General features: G+C 34.2%; 1 protein-coding gene across 1 annotated transcript; it reads right to left on the bottom strand.

Moving 5' to 3' along the window:
* Positions 1 to 7,414: 7,414 nt before the first annotated feature.
* Positions 7,415 to 12,185, bottom strand: LOC140818513 (proteasome subunit beta type-6-like). Its single transcript, XM_073178500.1, has 8 exons — positions 11,963 to 12,185; positions 11,769 to 11,845; positions 11,059 to 11,114; positions 10,301 to 10,373; positions 8,937 to 9,048; positions 8,206 to 8,279; positions 7,990 to 8,064; positions 7,415 to 7,604 (listed from the first exon to the last, which is right to left on the bottom strand). Exons 1-8 carry the CDS (start codon positions 12,057 to 12,059, stop codon positions 7,473 to 7,475), a joined length of 696 nt encoding a protein of 231 aa, XP_073034601.1. The 5' UTR covers positions 12,060 to 12,185; the 3' UTR covers positions 7,415 to 7,472.
* Positions 12,186 to 16,809: the final 4,624 nt, after the last annotated feature.

Genomic DNA, 16,809 nt, shown 5'->3' with positions numbered 1-16,809 from the left:
GTACAAAAGCATGAGTATACAAACTTATATGAAATGCACATGCTATGATATGATACCAGGGTAGTCAAGAAACAGGAGTAACAAAGGATCTCAATATGCTCAGTCTAGAGGCGCCAAGTGGATAGTGCCGCGCGGTACTCCTCTGGGTCACTGCATCCACTACAAGAACAGACGTGGACCTAAAATGTCCCGGATCACCGAAGCCCTCCGGACCCGTCGGCCACTGTGTACTCTCGGTGTCCATGCGTCCACAAGACAAGACAGGGCTGAGCGGCCCCACAAGATATAGCTTATCTCGAAAGAGATACAGCTCAACAGTAAAGGCTATCTCGAAGGAGATACGGCTCAACATGAAATGCAACATGCATCACACAGCGTGACATAATAGCATGCATCATATGACATATATCAATGCACCACATAATCATGCAACACATATAAGAATGTATACTCGACCAGGATATCTCGGATAGTACTTTCGTACCTCTATCACTGCAATCCTAATCCATTGGAAAACCAGACAAACAGGTCTATTCCAAGCCTGTTCATCAAGTGAAAACCATCACTAAAACTTATCTACCAGACTTAACTAGATAATCCTGAAATAATAATGATACAATTCCAAACCTTCGTCCGTCGCTAGCCCGCTGATGCCGCTAGCTCCCAACTAGAGCACAGCTCCGCTACAAAGCCAGTAGCTCCCTGCTAGTGCCTGAACCTCGGGAAAGACTAGAAACCTCTCAGAAACGACTAAAACGCTCTGGAACGCTCTGAAATGGCGAGTAAGAAATGAAGCCTCGCGCCTCTATTTATAGCCAATGTTCGGACGATCCGATCCACTTCGGAAGCTCCGATCCGGTACATTCGGACGATCCGAACCCACTTTGGACGATCCGAACCTTGCATGCGTTCTACGTGTCCAGCCACCTGTCTCGGACGATCCGAACCCTTGCTCGGACGATCCGAATTCTGCATGTCTGCCACGGGTCCAGCCACCTGGCTCGGACGATCCGACATCTGGCTCGGACGATCCGAACCATGATCGGACGATCCGAACCCGGTTCGGTCCTTCCGATCCCACCGAAAATAATTAATCCAATAATTAACTCAAATTATGAATCGGGATACTACACGTTCTCTTCTTGACCCTGGTCATGTACCACATGTTGTCATGCACACATACAAACAAGACAACAGCCGGATAACTCCGGTGAGAATTACATTCCCAGTAAAAATCATGTATACATGCAATCATATAAACAATCTAAAAGCATAAACCAATATTCATAACATGTATCATAATCCGAAACATGAATCCATATCAACGATAAATCATACTCTAAACATGTACCATAATCAGAAACATAAATCAACATCAACCAATGAATCACTATCCGTAACTCTCAGACTCAGACTAGACTCAATCCTAGTCTAGGGATCTCGGTTTTCAGATGTTGGTATTCCTATATCGACCAATAGTAATAGAAGAAACTCAGATTCTATCCACGTCGATATAACCAAACATCCAGTGTCTTGACATATCCGTCATAGACTGTGGCATTATCGCCCATACACTATCTTGTGACATCGTGCAATGTGCCCGTGACGATCCCGCCACTACAGGCACTTCTGTCACAAGATCACTCGTCTAACACATGCTCTCTATAAATCAATAGAACAAGCTTATCAAATCAAGTCAATGCAAATAATAACAAATAGTATGTGATTTAGGAAAACTCGAGTCAACCTCACTCGAGTTGTACAATCCCAACTCAACATTAATTTATACCTTTAGCTTCTCCGTTTGACGAAGTTGAAGTCTCTATTTCAAATCTGTCCATACCCAATCTGGCAATGACAATATCGAACAGGCACAATATCAATATACAATTCAATTCAGAACCTGTTCTGATCAATACTCAAATCAAGACAGAATCTTATCAATGTCAATGATACAACAATACAATCTCAATCAACACTGAATCTGCTCAATATCAATGTACTGATGTTTCGACAGCGTAACCATACAGTCTTGATAACCCCGTCAGTCTCAACATCACAGATATAATAACCGAATTCATAATCAATATCGGTACAAGTCATAATCTCAACAATAACAGACAGTAATCTCAAATCTGTATAATCTTGATTATATCGGTTCTGAAAATCATAAAAATTACATACACAGTCTGTTCTTCAATCTGACTTCAAATATTTGATACCTACTATATTAGAAACACCATATATGATTCATATTCAATTCTGACAATATCATAATTTCAAATCGTATTTAAACGTAACAAAACTTACGTCCAGTTGTAGTCTGTGTCAATAGGAACACATTACTGAAGTCGGATTCAAAATCAGGCAGACGGATTTCTCGTAAATCCAAATTTCCACGACACAGAAAGTTTGAAGCTTCCTTCCTCAGATTCTCTCGATTTCTACTGATTGCACGTTGTATATATATATATATATATATAAATATATATATATATATATATATATATATATATATATATATATATCCATGCATGTCTTGACAAACGTGGCTTGTTCTTTGTAATACACGTCTCGCGCATATGCGCGACCACCATCGGCGCATATGCGCGAGACACAAAGTCCCGGCGCGTGCATCTCGGCAGATCTCGCGCATATGTGCGCCTTCCCTCGGCGCATATGCGCGAGGTTCTCTGGACATGTCGCTTGGCTTCTCGCACATATGCGTGTTCGTCTTCCGCGCATGAGCGCCACATTCTCTGGAAATGCTGTTGGACACCTCGCGCATATGCGCGCCCTCACTCCGCGCATATGCGCGGGGTCTTCTGCCCGTTCCGCGCATGCTCGCGCATCAAGTCGCGCATGTGCGCGAGTGCACTACCCTCGCACATCTTTTGCGTCTTTTCTCGTCTTTCCCGGTCTAATACTTTCCGTCTATAATCACATCAATTAATCCATAAATCATTTCAGATTAATCTTGGATTACAATAAATAAAATACCGGGCATTACAGTCAATGAGAATCACTACTGATCACCATGTTGCTCATGTACATACACAAAATGGATTAGCTAAATAATTGATTAAGCATCTACAACTGATATCTAGATCAATAATTATGAAAACAAAACTCTCAGTTTCTATATGGGGGCATGCAATTGTACATATTGCTGAATTAGTTCGCATCAGACCAATTGCATATCATAAATACTCTTCATTGCAGCTTGTCTTTGGTAAAAAACCAGATATTTTTCATATGAGAATTTTTGAATGTATGGTATATGTGCCTATCTCAACGAAACAAAATGGGACCTCAAAGAAAAACTTGGATTTATATCGGTTATGATAGCCCATCAATCATTCGATATCTTGATCATCAGACAGGCGACTTGTTTCCAGAATGTTTTGCTAATTGTCATTTTAATGAGAAAATCTTCCCGATGTTAGGGGGAGAAAAGAAACATATCGAAAAGGAAATCACATGGTATACATCATCAATGTTACATTTGGATCCAAGAACTAAATAATGTGAAAAAGATGTACATCAAATTGTGCATTTGCAAAGAATAGAAAATCAAATACCAGATACATTTGTAATCACAAAAAGGGTAATTAAATCATCTATACATGTTGTAAATGCCCCTATGGTAAAATCGACAAGACTGGATAAAATGGAAAGACGTCATCCATGTTGAATTGGATTCGTAAATAAACGTAATGTTTTTGGACCTATAGTCCTTATACCTGAAGGTGTAAAACCTATTGGGTACAAATGAGGTTTTATTCGAAAGTGAAATGAGAAAAATGAAATAGTAAGATATAAAGCTCGATATGTTGCACAAGATTTTTTCCAAAGGCCTGAAATTGATTATGAAGAAACGTAATCTCCCCGTTATGGATGCTATTATGTTTCAGTATTTTATTAGTTTGACGGTATCTGAAAATTTAGAAATGAGTCTTATGGATGTTGGCACAGCTTACTTATATGGATCACTTGATAGTAATATATACATATATATATATATATATATATATATATATATATATATATATATATATATAAAGATCATTATATAGGTTATCCGACTGAATGTGGTATAATCGACTAAATGAACATTTAATGAAAAAGGGATATGTAAACAATTCAATATGCCCTTGCGTTTCATTAAGAAAACAATATTGGGGTACATAATTATTGTTGTATATGATGATTTAAACATCATTGGAACGAATATGGAAATTCAAGAAGTTGTATTGTATTTGAAGGAAGAATTTGAAATGAATGACCTTAGAAAATTAAAGTATGAACAAAAAGAATGTGAAGTATTTGTTCACCAGTCAAATTATACAGAAAATGTCCTTAAACGTTTTAATATAGATAAATCAAATCTTTTAAGTACTACAATGCTTGTTAGATCATTAAACATAGAAAAGGATCCATTCTATCAATGTGAAGATGATGAAGTTATTCTTGGTCCAGAAGTACCATATCTAAGTGCTATTGATGCTCTTATGTATCAAGCAAACTGTACAAGACCTGAAATATCTTTTGCTGTAAATTTATTGGCAAGATTTAGCTCATATCCAACAAAGAGACACTGGAACAGAATTAAACATATATTCTGTTATCTACGAGGAACGACTGTGTTGGAACTTTTCAAGTTCGCAATCTTGATTTTGATGTTAACAAAACTTGTTATTGTGTTTCTAACATATTTACTCAAGAGTGAAGTTGCAAACACAAGAAGCAAGCTGAAACTGAATTTTGCACAAACTGAATTTCTGGCGAGCTTCGGTATTTTGATGATAACTCTCAACTGAATTATCCAAATGACAATCCGCCAACTAGACTGATCAGAAAACTCAATTTGGAACAAATCGTATTTTACGTCAGTTGGGCAAAATCGGATGTTATCATGTTCTAACTGATCGCTCAATTACCGAACTGATCACACGAAAACAGCAATCAGTTGTGTTTGAGCAGCTGCCGTATTTTGGTCATATCTCTCAGCTTGGTTATCGACACGAAGCGATTCAGTATGCGTTGGAAAGCTAAGACAAAGATCTACAAATCATTCTTATAAGTCAAAGTCTGAATCGAAGCTTATGATGGTGATAAATGATGATAAAGCTACTGGTTCTTCACAAACTGAAATCAGCTAGGCTGATTTCAGCACACCAGCTGAAACTGAACCAGCTGAAGACCAGTTGAACCAGTTCAACTGAACCAGTTGAACTGAACCAGACCAACTGAACCAGTCCGACTGAATGACCAGTTGAGTTGACCAGAGTTGACCAGTTGACCAGTCGGGAAAATGCCCAGCAAGCTGAATTTGACCGTTGCAATCTCGGAAACAGTATAGAAACTTTTCAAACGGTCATATTCTTGTGTCTAACGTATATATCAGTGTTGAAGCCTATAAATACAACATATTGAAGATCAAACAAAAGCTTTTGAAGTGGATTCAAAGCATGGGCAGTTAGCATGAATATATTAGCTAGTTGAGAGCACAAGCCCTTGTGTGAGAATACATTTGAGATGTACACTGTAACTGATAAATTCCTCACACACACAATCACTCACACATATATGAGAGAGTTGAGCTTACAAGTTTAGTTGAGTAAGTCTTTACACAAAGACGTAAAACATTGTGTTTGTAGTCTTTGCATATGAGACATTAAACAATATGTTGATTGTGAGGTGCTGCCTACAATCTTGAGTGCTAGGAGTTCAGTTTAGGCAGTGGGTAAGTCCTAGCTGAATGGGTTTGTACAAGGTGTTGTATAAATCAAAGTCTTCTAGTGAATCCTTCCCAAGGGGAAGAAGGGGTGACGTAGGAGTGTTGAAATCTCCGAACATCCATAAACAAATTCGTGTCTATTTGTTTATTGCATTTATTTATCACTTCCATAGTTTTAAAGAAGTATTGTTGAAGCATTTTATGTGTTCTTCAAATACCAAAATATTGTATACCAAGTGTTTGATAAAATGCTTCAACTGAATATTTTTACTCATTCAACTTACATATATTTTAAATGGTTTACAAAATATTTAATCGGTTTCTACGAAGGATTATTTCGAGTATTTTCCGCTTGGTTTGAACACCAAACTCGATTTAATTCGTCGGTGTTCAATATTTCAAGAACCGAGCTATTGTAGCTCAACGTTTACTCCCCTAATCGATCCTGATCTACGAGGAACGACTGACTTGAAAATTTTGTATTCAAAAGATACCAATCAAAGTATAATTGGTTATGCTGATACTGATTACTTATCTGATCCACACAAGAGACTTTCCCAAACCAGATATGTATTTACTCGTGGAGGCACTTCAATTTCTCGACGTTCACAGAAACAAACACTCGTAACAACTTTATCAAATCGCGTCGAGATTATTGCACTACATGAAGCAAGCCGTGAATGTGTGTGAAATCAATGACTCAACATATCCAAATCTCATGCGGATTATCATTCTACAAGAAATATGTGACATTATATGAAGATAACGTTGCATGTGTTACTCAAATGAAATAAGGATATATAAAAAGTGACAGAACTAAACATATTTCCCCTAAGTTCTTCGCATGCACTCAAGAACTTTAGAAGAATAAAGATATTGATATTCGTTACATTGAATCAAGTGAAAACTCGTTAGATATCTTCACAAAAGCAGTTTCTACGATAATATTTAGAAAACATAAATATAACATTGAGATGCGCAATCTACGAAATTTGTAAAGAATCGTTCGTGTGAACATGAGAGGGAGTTTACATGATTACACTCTTTTTTCTTTACTACGATTCTTATCTCAATTGGTTTTCCCTAATAAGGTTTTTAACGAGACAATATCAAAAAAACGTAATGAAGACACTCATTGTATCATGATCATCACAAGGGGAAATGTTGAAATAAGAGTTGTAAATATTGAAAATTAGTGTCTGATGATATATGTAATGATGTATTTATTTTTTGATTATTTCCAAAGAAAATCTATAAATAAATCTCTCAATTTGTGAAGAAACAACATAATTGAGTGAAAAAATTTATAAAATATGTGATTTAATATATTTTGTAAGTTTGAGATTTTAATTTTTATAGTAAATTTTATTTTTAAAAGAAGCAATATGTTATCAGCGGATTTTTTTGTATTCTGTTGTGTGAAACACAAGAAAACATGCTCAGACCCAATGGGTACCAAATTGACCGAACACAATGCAAATTAGCAGTGGTTCTATTGTTCTAGAGTGATGATTGGCTAACAGAACTTCGACACCGAACTAAAATCGTTATGCAACTCTAAAATTTCCTTAAGCCAGATGGATAATGCAAGTAATCACAGCTATGAACCACTACAACATAATCCAATACAATTAACAGAAATGTCTCGCGAGAAATTGTTTTTTTAAAAAAAAAAAAATATCCAGTGTGTAACTCAAACAGGCTTCAACATTTCATTCAATTGACCGTTTAATCAACTGACCATCGGATCAGGACTCACAGACGACAAAATATCCAACAATGAATCGTGGGCTTCCAATTCTTCGTGCCAGAGAGGGAGTTCGTCACCTGGGACGAACTTCCGAGTTACCCCATCAGAGTTGATCTGCAGTTAGAAGGATTGCAAATGTGAAGCTCCCATAAAACTAAGAAACGAGAGGGAATTAAAACAAAACAAAAGAAAGCAGTTTATTTTGATAGAGATTTCAATTCAACTTAACTCAAAAGGTGTGAACAATTTGGTTGTATTTTCTGAAAGGTTGTTTGTATATCATATAGATTTTGATTTTTGGCACGATATCGTGAAATAATTGGTGGATAAGGTGAAATATAATAATGGTTATTGAACAGGACGGGCGCTGGCAATAATGAAATGATAGAACTAAAAGTTCATAAGCAAGTTGTAGAATTTTTCCAGTTTAAAGGGTATGGTTAGATCACTATTGATTCACCATGGAGTATGTATATCCATAAAATGAGAAGGAACTCACGGTCACTGTGCGAACAACACCACCGCTAGCACCATCACGAGCAATGGCCAGAGACACTGCCTTGACGACAAGTTGCTGTAGAAAAGGCCAACAAACACAAATAACAGTAAAATAGGGGAATAGATAAACATTCATCACGTACGAAACTTAAAATGGCGTGAGTGATCGATATAATAATGAAAGTTTATAGACAAGAAAAACAAAAAGTAGGCCAACCTCAGCCTCGCTCTGAGTCATCCCTGCCTTCCATGCTTGGTCAAAGAAACCGTACAAATATGAAGAGCCGGATCCTGATACAGAAGTATTTACATACATTAGTTGCCTTCCAAAATGAGCAAGAAATTTTGCTGAGCATCACAAAAACGGTGGCAGCAGGATAAGGCTTTACAAACTGGAGCAACACAATAGTTAACAGAAAATTAAGAGCTATTTTAATAAATATTAAAATCACATACACGCACAATATAAGAGCAAATTTGGCTGTCCAAAATTTACTGATGGAGCAGGTTTGAACAAAACTCGGTTCACAAAGATTTCATTAGCTAGCATTAAAATATATATCATTCACCTTCCATGCATCTCAGGCATGAAATCTAACTAGTTAATGATCATAGTTTCGCTTATGATTGATTCAACCAATAAATTGAAAAAGGACTTCGATTCCACATCTAAAACCATCTCCAATATGGCAAGCAGGATCAGCTGAACGCTGAGTACAAGGATGAATTTAATGTTCGAAAAATAGTTCCTTCGACAATTGGGAGTCATGCTTAGTAAATGAATGGGCATTCCGCATTTGCCATTTAGGACAAGCCATTGCGAAAACTTGGATATGTCATTAGTTAAGCCAGCTAAAAAACTGGAATATGCTCATTAGTTGAGCCAGCTAAACAGCATAAATAACCCAACCATATATAAAAATACAGTAGCAGACAAGAAAAGCACACCTCCAATAGTAAAAGGGAGATCTAAAATTGTTCCTCCTAGAGGTACTCCATATATTTTTCCCCCTTCATACTTATCCCAGCCTCCAACAATAAGGCCAGTTTGAAGCATGTCCTGCCAAATTCAGACATAACATGAATTTTAGATGAATTTCAGACAAAAAATTGTATATATGCATAGGTGCTACACCATATTGCTAAAATTTATATCAAGAGCACAAGGACCATTAAAAAAGAAACTAAAATACCACATACCGGCTAAGAAAGAATACACATTTAGATTTCACCATGCATCAGAAAAAATTCTAGAAGTATTTCATTTAAGCCAAGAGAAAGCGGTTTTATTGGGACACGCCTTCTAGAAAATTCCTATTGTTTTGAAGCTTTATTATACTTCATTAATTAACATACTTCAACTCAGCTGGCGAGTCCGAGATTGAGAATCCAATTGATTTTTAAACTTTCAAACAAACCCAAATGAAATTAACGCGAATGTAGAAAACTGGATGAACAGACAACATGCCTTTTAGATAACTTGGTTCAGTTCTCTTATCAAGATATGAATTAGTATTACTCGTCATAATCATATAAATTGTTGATAGGATGCCATTGCTCTTTAAGTGTCAAAAGGATTTGTAAACAATATCCTTTTCAGGAAAAAAAATAGCAATGCTGCAACGAAAAAGAAATGTTGAATCAAACAGTTCAATGTATGGATATCATTGTTTTCTATAGTGCAAAAAATGACTAGTTCACTATTTGTCTCAAAAACAAGTATCAGTGCCAGAAACCGAGTTCCCAGACTTTACATTTTCCATCATAGTAAACACCAGATAATTGCTAAATGTAATTTCTCTCCAAAAATTTACCGTCATTAACCAAATTTATATCTACTATGATCTTTACAAGTTAAAATATGATAGCTCGCAATATGACAATGCATCTGGATAGCTATTAGTCCTCAGGACCCACTTTAGACAATTATAACTTGCATTTTTTTGGTGTGGACTATGTACTGAAGTTGATAGTAGTACTAGACAAAGAAATTAAGTTGTATATGGTTTTATCACTTGCTTATGCTTTCCTAAGAATAGTCAATGTGGCGGTATGCAACTATCATTTCAATGGTAGCTTAAACTCCCACCTGCAAGCTGCTGAAAGCAGAAGTGAATTGATAGTTTAACTTAAATCCACAAGAAACCAAGAACACTGAACACTAGACATAAATTAAATTTATAAATCTCACTTCATATCGATTCCAACATTTTACATGAAAACAATGTATTCGTCAGCTTTTGATTGCTAGATGCCATTTTAACTTGACAGATTACAGTCACAACATGGAGATAAGAAACCATTTAACGGACCTTATTATTGTAAGAAAACAATCTGATAAGATTCGCAGCAACTTTTACAGTTGAAGGTTGTCCAAGTTGTATCCTGCATAAAAAAATATCATCAGTTGAAAGTTTCCCAAGCTTCTCCATAATCCATATTAGACAAGGAAAAAGTGTAGCATCCATATTTATTTCTGTATAGATAACCCACAAAAGGGGCAATTGTTCTTATATTTCCAAGCGCAGTATTCTGCACATTCTCGAGAAAAATAATAATAAAAATACAAAAAAACAGACATAAACTAAGTTCAATCCAAACTGAGGATAAATTGAGCAAACAAATTTAGTAGTTCAGTTACTTGTGTAGAACTTCAAAGTGATTAAATTTGCTAAATTTCATAGATTATAAAAAAAAAGTTCTAGACAGAATACAGAATTACAGATCCCTTGATCCACCAATAACCTGATGAGCTAAATATTTCGATTCCTAGCCATGCCTGCAAAGCTACAAATTCCTGAACTTTCTATATTTGTCTGCCTCGTGGAGGGGTCTACGAGTTGACAAGAAGCGTATAGACTATAGAGGTTAGAGTTGCAAGCATGACATATTTGTTTGGTTTGAATCAAGGGGATTGCTCTGTTTATTTTCTTTAGAGTTTAGAAGCATAAAAATCAAATTTTAATTGCAACTGGAAGATCCATCGCAATGCAAGATAGCATGTGACCCAGAAAGCAGATAATAATTAAGGATATTTTAGTTTTCAGTGAGATTAAATAACCAAACTTACGTGTGCTGATGGAGAAAGTGACGGACATAATCAGAAACAATCTGAGAATCGGCAGCCTGAAGAGGAAAACATCGCAAAATGTGTCTCAAATGGAGAACTCAAAAAGATTTTCAAATATAAGAGGAACTCAAAGCCTTTTCAACGCAAACACATCACAAAGAACGCAGCTACAACCCGCTTCAGAAAATTCCAAAAACACATAACTGCATCTCATCAAACAGTCAGTGCAATGAACCTAAATCTTAGAATTTGTGCTCATAATTATTAGTGGGGCGCTTACTGTCATCACCAATACACAATTCGCTGATAGAGAGAAATTGAAACAACTAAAAAGTGCATTCAAATACTTCAGTCTCAAAGATACAGATTACAGCATTAGAGAGACAAGCAAACGCAGAATAAAGCCTATGGCGGTATATATTATGTTAAGGCAGCAGCAATAGCTACTCTGAATCCATAACTCCTGAGAGAATTTTCTGATAATAGCTAATTTTTTAGCTATCACCAGCAACGAACTACAAAATTCAGATCCAAAACTTTCCTCCATGAATTCACAATTCACTTGACAGTACACAAAAAGTTAAACAAAAAACATATCGGATCACAGTTCACCAAATACAACAACCAGTATCTTGTCCTTTAAATTTTACTTTTCCCTTCTCAGAGAATAACATAAAAACAACCTTGTCTCCAGGAGAATAAAATCTTACCGATCCAGAGCGGCAAAGGTAGACATTGTCTGTCAACTGAGTGATCTTATCAGATGCCCTGTTTGCCACATACATTCCTGCAATTCATACGTATCTTCAAGTTCAGAAACAACAAGATATTCACCCGATACTGTTTTGTGATCAGATAATCAGACTAGAGATAAATGCTAAAGACATTAGAAGAGTTTCTATACCAGTGCTTGTGCGTGAGTCGGCGCCAAGAACAACGCCGCCGTTGTAGGTAACGCCGATGATCGTAGTTCCCATCGAGTGAGGAGCGTCGAGATCCATGACGCTTGTGGAGGATAATAGACCGGAGCAAATTAAACCCTAAGGAATTGGGGGAACTCTTGGAAGAGAGATGTTACAAATACTTTTCGAGTTTCTTGCAGAAGGGTATTCGTAATACTCCAACTAGTACTGCATTTTGTTTTATTTTATTTTATTTTATTTTATTTTATTTTTTACTTATTTGTTAGGCTATTTTTGAACAAGTAATTTTTAAAATGTTTTTGTAAAAATATTTATATATATATATTTTTTATATTTTGTTTTAAGAATAAAAACATGATGTTATAAAAATGTTTTTAGAGTTGAAAATGTGTTTTGACAACTTTTTATAAAACCATTTTATAAATAAAAATAATTAACAAGATGTTTGGACAATTATTCTATAAAAAAATTAATTCTTGATTGAGTAAGGGCCCGTTTAGTATAAGAAGCTACAATTAAAAAAATGTTTTTTTTAAAAAAAAATGCTTTTTTTAATTTTTAACTTGTTTGGGTGGGCTTCTAGTGCTTAAAAAAGCACTTATTTAAGTTGAAATTAGAGATTTTTTAAAAGCCCTATTTTAGAGCTTTTTCAACTAGCTTTTTCAATAACCTAAAAAAAACATCCACCAGTAGCCTCCTCTCAATCTTTTCTCCATTCTTCTACAAGGTACAATTTTTTTTTTCCGTCGAGGTTTTTGTTCGTTCATTTTTTTCTGCTTTCTTTTTGCTGCAGAATCTACACTCCCTATTGTTTTTTTATGTTTTATTTTTTGAATATAGAATGTATTCGAAGTTAGCTCCTAAGCGAGGATTATCAAATCCAAGTCAATTACCTAGATATACGATTGAGACTGTTGAACCTGGATTTGTTGCTGATGGGAATAATAAGGCGGATTGGACTGATCAGAATACCGAAATATTTTTAAAAATTTGTGAGGAAGAAATTGAATCCGGCAATAAGCCTACCAAACATTTAAACAAAACGAGGTACACAAATTTAGTTTCAAAATTTCATGAGAGTACTGGACTTTCTTTGAATCAAAAACAATTCAAAAATAAATGGGATTCTATGAGAAAATATTTTGCACTGTGGGCACAACTTATTACAAATAATGAGACTGGCCTTGGTTGGGATAATAACAAGATGACCGTGCAAGCTGATAATAGTTGGTGGGAGGATAAGATTAAGGTACATAATTTATATACTACATTTTAAATTTTTAATCAATTATTTTTATTTATTTTTTGTTACGTTGCAAATTATAGGAAAATCCCGAGTATGCAAAGTTTAGATTGAGGGGACCCAAGAATTTAGATTTATTGGAAAAGATATTTAAAGGTTCCATAGCAACTAGCTATACTGCAATAGCACCATCAGAGGATCAACCAATTCATAATAATTATCATCATTCCAGTTTAAGGACGGTTATTGAAAGAACATTTGGAGTGTGCAAAGCACGATGGAAGGTATTACAAAATATGCCCACATTTTGTCTAGATACTCAATTTAAAATTATAGTAGCATGTTTTGCTTTACACAATTTCATAAGGCGACATGATGCGGCTGGAGATATTCTTGAACAACTCGAAAATATTGATGATTTACAAGAAATCGAGCAAGATGGTGAAAATGTTTATGTCCATGACAGATGTACGAGATGGCAAGAGCCAACACAAGAAAATATTAAGGAAATGAAATAATTGAGAGATGACATAAGAAATTCACTGCCAATACAAGGTCGACATTGAACTATTAGTTTGTATTTAAATAAATTAAAGTAGAATGTAAACATTAACCATTGTTATTAACAATTGTTTTATGGTTTTTAAGATTTCAATATTTTATTGTTTTGGTATGGATTTAATTATTTATATTTATACATCACATTTGCTTAGAAATCCGTTATAAAATATATATATATAAATTAATGAGTTTAAAAAGCACTTTAATGATATGTATCCAAACACATTTATTAATTTAAAAAGTGATTTTTATCTATTCATCCAAACACAATATTAACACAACTTTTACTTAAAAAAACACTTTTAAAAGCCAACTTAAAAAACATTTTTTAATCAAAAAACTTTTGATACCAAACGGGCTCTAAGTCTTTTGTGAGACGGTCTCGCGATTCTTTACCTGTGATAGGGGTCAACCCCACCGATATTCACAATAAAAAATAATACTCTTAGCATAAAAAATAATATTTTTTCATGGATGACTCAAATAAGAGATCTCTCACAAAATACGACCCGTGAAACCATCTCACACAAGTTTTTGCCTCTTCTTTTAACTCATGTTTTTATTTTAAAAATATCAAAAGCTTCTCTCAATTGTTCTTTAAAAAAAAATATTTGGATAACACTTTATCAAGAATATTTTTCAAAAATCTTTTACAAAAATTTTATACAAACACATACTTTAGATTTTTTTACTTATTAAACACTAAAAATACTTTTGAATCACTTGTTTAAACGAAGCCTCATAAATTATAATTAGGTAGCATCGACTTAACCGAGAGCAGTACCTCCTTAAGTAGCATCGACTTAATCGAGAGGAGAGCATTAGCAGTGGTGACACATCACTATCATATCAAAACTTAAAATTTTCACTCTTTTTAAAAATCTGCCTCTATTATCAATAACTTTCCAACAAATTTTTACGAGCCCCACTGTTAATTCACTTATTTTTATTTATGTTTTCCACTTATCTTATTATAATTTCATATATTATACAAAGTCTTAATTAATAACAAAATCTTAATTAATACTAGTGCATCCGCGTACAATATTGTACAATTTTTTTTATAATTGATTTGATTTATATTTAAATAAAGATAATATTATAATTGTAAAAATTAATGAAAGTCTGCTGAAATTTGAATTTATTATAATAAATAGATATCATATTATAATTATAAAAAGTAACGAAAGATAAACTATATTTTGAAATTATAAAACGAAAAGAGGTAAAAACAAAAATAAAAAACTAGATCAATACATCATTTTTATCTCTATTACATATATTCTTAATAATAGTGATAGATAGTTAATTTAACATTTGCAATGAAATTAGTATTTTAGATTTATCACATATATTTTTATAAAAATAATAATTCGTTAAAAATAAACTAAAACACTAATATGTAAGGCTAGTTCGGATATTTTGAAATTAAATTTAATGAAAATTAAGTTACATAATTTGAGAAAATAACATTACATGTTGAATTTAAAAACACCATACAAAATTTATTAATACAAATATGCCTTATTTCTTTTTATCATTTCACAAACATGTAGACGTATACAAAGTTGTTCCTCAGTCAGTTGTTTAAAGCCATGTAAAAATATAGTAGATAGATGATTCAACTGTTTGAATGTCATAATCTTTTAATTGTTGTTGAATCCACAATAGTTGTGTACAATAATTTCCAACCGCCAAGTACTCACTTCCAGTTGTTGATGTGGCTACGGATGTCCGTTTTTTACTAAACTATGAGATCAATATATCTCCCAATAACTAACATATTTCATATATGCTTTTCCTACTATCTTATAATCTGCATAATCAATATCTGAATACCCGGTTAAATTGAAATTGGAATATTTTGGATGATAGAGTCCAACATTTTAAGTTTGTTTAAGATGTTTTAAAATTATTTTGGCTGGAATCACTACAAGAAAAATGATTATCCGCAGGACGTCGTCAACAGTGTGCATTAAAAGCACACTGCAAATACTGCTTTTCACGGCGTGCACCATATGTGCGCTGTTAATAGTGTTGCACTTGATACTATTAACGGCACTATTAACGGCGTGCATTAAAATGACGCTGCAGATATTACTATGGACGGCGTGCATTAAAAGCACGCTGCAGATAGTAACTTGATACAATTAACGGGGTGCATTATAAGCACGCTGCGGATATTACTATGGACGGCATGCATTAAAAACACGCTGCGGATAGTAATATCCGCAGCGCACAATAAATGCACGCCGTTAATAATACTATTAACGGCGTGCATTTTTATGTGTGTTGTTAAAAGTAAATCATATTTTGTTAAAAAAAATTGTGTTCAGACATTAACGACATACATTAATCGCACGCCGTCAATAATATTATTTACGGCATGCATATTATTATCACGCAGTGGAAAATGAGTACGAATTTTAACATTAGCGACGGTGTTCTTACAACCGTCGCTAATGGAGTAAAAACCGTCGCTGATTCTAAATTGGCGACAGTTTTCATCAACCGTCGCTAATAAATGTACATCGGCAACGGTCTTATAAATGATTGTCGCTACAAAATCGCAAATTCTCTTTTTATATCCGATTTCCGTTTCATTTTAATTCACAACACTTAAAATTTTTCTCTACTTATACGATTTTAGTTTCGATTTAGATACGTGTCTTTGTTTCAATTTATGATTAATTTTTAAATTGTTAATTAAGAGAATGAATATTATTATTGTAGTTTTTATAAAAATTTATGAAATTATAAAAGTAATTTTTTTATTTTTACTCTAAATTTAGCGACGGTCGCGAAATTATAAAACCGTCGCTAAATTTAAGCACCGTCGCTAAATCAGCGACAGTTTTCCGATTTTTTACCGTCGCCAATTTGCGACGGTTGTGTCAAAAATAGTCGCTAATATTTTTATTTTCTTTCACTATTAACGGCGTACATTACACGCTGCGGATAGTTGTATTAACAGCATACATATGCACGCCGTTGATAATAGTATGAACAGCGTGCACATGTACA

Source organism: Primulina eburnea, chromosome 17 (genome assembly GCF_022965805.1).
Source record: "Primulina eburnea isolate SZY01 chromosome 17, ASM2296580v1, whole genome shotgun sequence".
Lineage (NCBI taxonomy): Eukaryota > Viridiplantae > Streptophyta > Magnoliopsida > Lamiales > Gesneriaceae > Primulina > Primulina eburnea.
The sequence above is the reverse complement of the archived record's forward strand: the minus strand, read 5'-3'. Positions and strand labels throughout refer to the sequence as shown.